A 6,000-nucleotide genomic window follows, 5' to 3' on the forward strand; every position below is an offset into this window, starting at 1 on the left:
ACTGTCAATATTTTCCAGATGCATTGTACATGGCCCTTGATAACAATATCTGATGTAGTTATTCAGTTAGCCAGAAGAAATACATTACATTTACTAAAGTGTGTAAAACATTTAGTGTGACAGTTAAAGGGTTTTTACACTCACCCAGAAGTGCATGAAAAATATTAGCATTGATATATAATCCATCAAAATTATTACGTATGCAGATGTGCTTTTCTTTGTGTGAGCAGTAGAAGTCTGTTAAAATACCTCATGCATATTATTGTTCTATTTACAATCCTCTAAAGAGCACTGAAGACAGTTCACTGTACATCTTCATGATAGGTTTTCAATTAGAGCAGTAAGTAGTAATTCCTGACACTAATGGACTAAGTCAGACCCTACAACATCATCCTGACAAACAAATCATAAAACCAGAAGTTATCAGTGTCTGCATGTTGGATTTGGCAGGACAATTCATCAATCAATCAATCAATTTTATTTATATAGCGCCAAATCACAACAAACAGTTGCCCCAAGGCGCCTTATATTGTAAGGCAAGGCCATACAATAATTACGTAAAAACCCCAACGGTCAAAACGACGTTATGCTTTCATAACGTGGGTTGGTCTTCCTGTCAATTGGTCAATTAATCAATATTATTAAAATTTATTTATTTATTTGACTGCGTCATCTTGCCACATATTCCTGCCTGTATTAGGCAACTCTGAGTTACTGTTTCCTCTAACTACACACACATTGAATGTTCAGTTAAGTTCTCAGTGTTCAGTGTGACACTTGGCCAGCCTATTGAATTTATTGGTTTGATTAAATGCAGAATATAAAAAACAACTGTATTTTGATTGATTCTGTACCATTTTTATTGGCATATGTATAGTAAGAGCTGGTTATGAATTGTCTGAAGTTATTCAGGTTGCACTTGTCTGCTTAATATTCCTAGTACCATGTAACATTCTTGTATTGACCTGGTTGATAACATTTTTGTACTGGTCTTGTTGATAATCGGTATTGACATGGTTGATAATCCCAATACCCACCATGTGACTTTCTTGTAGTGCTCTGGTTGATAATCCCAGTATCATGTGACTTTTTTTACTGGTCTGGTTGATAATCCCAATAACGTGACTTTATTGTAGTGTTCTGGTTGATAATCCCAGTACTGTGTGATTTTTTTATTTTTTTTTTGTGCTAGTCTGGTTGATAATACCAATAAAGTACGACTTTTTTGGGCACTGGTCTGGGTGATAACCCCAGTTCTGTGTGAGTTTACAGTACTGATATGGTTGATAACCCCATTATCTACCATGTGACTTTCTTGTAGTGCTCTAGTTGATAATCCCAGTATCATGTGACTCTTTTTTTTTACTGGTCTGGTTGATAATCCCAATAACGTGACTTTCTAGTAGTGTTCTGGTTGATATTCCCAGTACTATATGACTTTTTTGTACTACTCTGGTTGATAGTACCAGTAAAGTATGACCTTTTTTTGCCACTGGTCTGGTTGATAATCCCAGTAAAATGACTTTTTTTTCTGGTCTGGTTTATAAACCCGATTCTATGCTCCTTTCTTGTACTGGTCTGGTTGATAATCTCAATACCATGACTTTATTATCTCAGAACAATAAAATGAATATTTGTTATCTTTGATGGCTTCAACATTTAGAAAGTCACTAAATGGCTCTTTTCCTTAACGTAGCTTCAGATGACTTCATAAAAGTGACAGTACAGTACAGTAAAATACTCGCTACTGATGATGGTGATGATGATGGTAGCTCTTGTCATGATTTCATGAGGTACCCTGGCAAACACAGTGTGTCTGATAGTGTTTATGCTAATCTGTCTTTTTCAGCACACTAAAGAGCAAAGAGCTATCCCCTGTAATTGCTCATAAAGCCATCCAGGTGGCCAGTCCAACAGTCCCTCCCAGCACAAGTCCACAGAGCAGCAACCAGTCCCTACACTCCACAGAGCACAGTCCACACACCTTACGCAAAGGTCAGTAATCTCATCATTATTTAGTAATGAGTGCACATCTTTATCTTACTAGTATGTGGGGTTTTTTTTTTAAGAGGAGACACTAATATCACTGTGTTGTGCATTCTCAGGTTCTAAGAAGATGGCCCCTGTACCTCCTAAGGTCCCTTATGTCCAATCGGGCGGGATGTCTGATCAGTCCACAGGTCAGCCATCGCCGGTCAGCCTATCCCCTACCCCTCCTAGTACCCCTTCCCCTTATGGACTGGCCTGCCCTCCGGGACAAGTGCCCCCATCCTCTCCTGGGCAGACCCCACTGGGGACACCCCACTCTCTCTCTTCCCCACCCTGTCTCATCGGAACACTGAACAAGTCCCGCCCCGCCCCTAAACCCAGACAGAGACCCAGCCTGCCCCCACCTCAACCGCCCACAGCCCCCCTGGGGCTCGCTGGTCCACCCATGGCCCCGGTCCCACAGCCCCTGGAGCAGGGCCTTCTGGATGGACTGTCTCCTGGAGAGAGCATGTCTACAGGTAAACATCTGTCCTTGGAAACATCATCCCAGCTACCCCCGCAGGTGGGGCTGCAGCGGCCCTCTCTTAAACTCGCTGTCGCTCTGTCCAATGGAGATGGCGGGCGAGTGTAGAACTGTGTAGGACTTCACACTCTAGATGTAGCTGACACTTTATTGACTGTCCCGAAACTAATGTCTGAATGTATGAAGGGTGCCTTTTAGACACAGCTGCCTGAGAGTGATATAATGTTAATTTTAGTTTTTTTGTTGCAGTAAGAAGCCCTCCAGACTGATGTATTCATTGCTTGTGTTATGTGATGATGTTTCTGGTAACGTGTGGAAACATCTGAGAAGCGTAGCTCGTCCTGCTTGTTTGGAAGTTGCCATTAGATTCATCATGTGCTCTCTGTTTATCTGTGTTACCCAGACCCTCACGTGGCAGAGGTAGGTCAGAGCTTACACCTTTCACAGTCTGAACTGTGTAGCAGGTGTGCAGACCTAGCCAGACAAAACCCTACATTATATTAACAGTATGATGTTCTGATGATGAGGTGTTCTGTCAATTTATACCAATCACTCTGTCACTTTGTTATATTTATCATTCTCTTGTCCCCCCCCTTGCTACTATTGTGCACCTTGCAGCTGTGTGAGGCCAGGGATTCAGTGTGGGCTAAGTGTGAGGGGGACTTTTAGGGTAAGCCAGACCGCTCCCCCACCCCACCCCGCCCCATGCTCTCCATCTCACTGCCTGGCCTTGAGCTGTGGCTGCCTCTGGGCTCTCCTGCAGCCTGCCTCAAACATACATACCTGAAGCTGTCAATCACAATCTTCTGTCAGCAGGTTGGCGTTAGTGTCTCGTTGCATAGTGTTGCAGCTGAACTGAAAATGCATGGCTTAAGGACTTCCCAGAGGACACCACACCACACTCATATTGCAGATGCCGTTGCTTAGAAAGACCCCCATCTTTCTTTCCCCCAGCAGACACGCCCCCTCTAACGCTCTTGCCACCAGTTTGGCAGGGTCACTGGGCGTTGCCCCACTTCTCCTTTTGCAGGTCCATCGCTTATTATAACCTGTGCTCCCTCTTCCAACATTGCCATGCTCCATTTCATCCCCACCCAGGACTAGTCATCAGCGTCTGCCACCTGCAGTGAATGCAGCAGGGCTTTAGATGAACTTTATTTAGATCCGGTCTTCCATTGATACTTCAAGCCCACTCGGTGTCTTGGTGTCATTTGTTTCCCCTGTAGAGTTCCATGCACATCTTGTTGCCTTTGTGTGGGTCTATCTGGCCAGTTTTGTAAACGTGTACAGTTTTGTGTCATTGTGGAGTCTGTTTGACCTGTTTTGTGCAAGAAGTCGCCAAAAGCAGTGACATCAACACAAGATGCTCCCGAGCTCTTTTACAACACTACTGTGTTTTGAATAAAAAGGGGGAAAAAACTGTTAACTATGAATTTTAGGTGTCTAAAGGATCTGAATTTAAATCAGCTTCAGTTCCAACCAATTTACTTGCATTCAGTACTCAGTTTGCTCAAATCCAAATTGGTCACATCAGAATGGAAAACATTTCAGATTTAAAAAAAAAAAAAAACAGATTGGAGAAATTTTTAAAAAATGCAATAAAATGATGCTGGAGGAAAACAATTCAGATTCAAAATTCAACTACTGTGTTTTCCAGAGTATAAGTCACACATTTTTTTCTGTATGTGGAACTCACTTTGGCACAATGTTTCCCTGCGAGGCGAATTTAACATTGGCCAGTACCTCAGTAGCACATGTGTGCATCACACTATGTGCTGTGACTGAACATAAGGACTTTCAAATTGCAAAAAAAAAAAAAAAAAAGGAAGATGGACAAATAAATGTGCATTGGACAACATATAGGCAGCACAGTGGCTTAGTGGTTAGCACTGTTGCCTCACAGCAATAAGGTCATGGGACTGATTCCCACCTGTGTCCTTTCTGTGTGGAATTTGCATATTTTACCATGTTTGCGTGGCTTCCTCCCACATTCAAAGACATGCAGGTCAACTGGACTGAAAACTTTAAAATGTCTTTAGGTTTGCGTGCAGGTGTGAATGTGTTTTTGTCTATATGTGTATATGTGGCCCTGCCACAGACTGGCGTCCAGTCCAGGGTGTACCCTCCCTCACGCCCTATGACTGCTGGGATAGGCTCCAGTTCTTAGAAAGAAGCTCAAATTCTTCCAGTTTTTCAATCTGAATTGTTTTCCATCATATTTGAGCAAACTGAGTGTTGTATTTTATGCATATGTAATTTGAATCTTTAGATTGCAATTCGTTGTTTGAAATGTTGATTGAAAGTCCAATCCTTTTGAACGCTGGTTTTCTTCTGTAGTGAAGCACATGTAATCTGCCAGTTCCGTCTGTGAGGCATCATACGCCGTTCCACGTGGCTCAGAGTCAAAGGGAATAATCTTATTTCTGCTCTCTTCCGTTTTTACATCACATCATCACCATCATGTTCCCTCTTCTTTTCCTCTCACTCACCATCGCCATGTCCGTCATTCTACCCATCGTGCTCACCATTAGATATCTTCAATTATGAAATCCCCTCCATCAATGTCAATCTGGACAGCCTCATCGATGAGTTCAGCGCCGCCCCCTGCAGGAGCTCCCGGACTCTGACAGACTCTCCAGAAGGGGATGCTGTACTCGAAGAGGAACCCCAGAGCACCATCCTATAACCTCTGACCCTGACGTACCAGCCCCTCTGTGGGTGTTGCCAACATGGCCTGATGGAAACTTGAAGTGGCCTCGATGCCCACTTGAAACCAGAATGCAAACCCTCTGTTACACCTGCTGCAGGATGCAAAGAAACTCATCTCGTAGAATCGCTCGCTACTACAACATAAATGTGACTATTTCTAAAATCATTTGACTAAAATCAAAATGCCACAATGGAAGAGGAACAGCTGCCTTTATGAGGCAACACTGGAAGTGTGTTTATCTTTCTTCTTTGAAGCAGTGGTTAGAGTTAGAGCCCAACCGATATCGGTTGGCTGATAAGATCAGCTGCCATGAGCCTTTAACGAACATATCGGTATCTGCATTGTTTTTGCCAACATGACAGTTTTATTGAATAAACAATACAGAAAAACACTTTAGTGTCATTCAGAACCATTACATCATTTTTCCAGCAGTGGGTGCTCTGACTGTTGTTTGCAATGCTGTCAAGCATGGCTGGGACCCCAAAACCCCTTGGTCACATTAGCTACAAGATACAGAGGCAAAGTGACCAGCTGCCAATAATTTTCTATCAGAGGGCATTTTACAGTGACAACAGACAAGCGGTCACTATGCCTCCAGTTAAGCAAAGCTAAAATAGATGTTAAGTCTATTTTATCTTGAATGTTGAAGGATGCGACATGGCAACTGCCAGTCCAAGTGAAGGCAGCATGATATACTTTGAATATATTTATTATTGTTTATAGTAAAGTCAATGTGTAAACTGTAAAACATCAAACTCAGTTACATTTCTTTGTCATA

General features: G+C 42.6%; 1 protein-coding gene across 10 annotated transcripts in view; it reads left to right on the plus strand.

Annotated features, from left to right (window-relative positions):
* Window positions 1-5,289, plus strand: part of si:ch211-114m9.1 (rho GTPase-activating protein 44) — a 133,519-nt gene extending 128,230 nt beyond the window's left edge. For 5 of the 10 annotated variants that reach the window (XM_034189708.1, XM_034189705.1, XM_034189713.1 and 2 more), the window contains 3 exons: window positions 1,850-1,995; window positions 2,106-2,507; window positions 5,044-5,289. In XM_034189708.1, the coding sequence (XP_034045599.1) occupies window positions 1,850-1,995; window positions 2,106-2,507; window positions 5,044-5,198 (703 nt within the window). In that variant the 3' untranslated portion in view covers window positions 5,199-5,289. Of the gene's footprint in view, window positions 1-1,849; window positions 1,996-2,105; window positions 2,737-3,130; window positions 3,183-5,043 lie in introns of those variants that run through there. The other 5 variants (XM_034189710.1, XM_034189712.1, XM_034189714.1 and 2 more) reach the window with 5 other exon arrangements.
* Window positions 5,290-6,000: the final 711 nt, after the last annotated feature.

This window comes from Thalassophryne amazonica, chromosome 16, assembly GCF_902500255.1.
Source record: "Thalassophryne amazonica chromosome 16, fThaAma1.1, whole genome shotgun sequence".
Taxonomy (NCBI): domain Eukaryota; kingdom Metazoa; phylum Chordata; class Actinopteri; order Batrachoidiformes; family Batrachoididae; genus Thalassophryne; species Thalassophryne amazonica.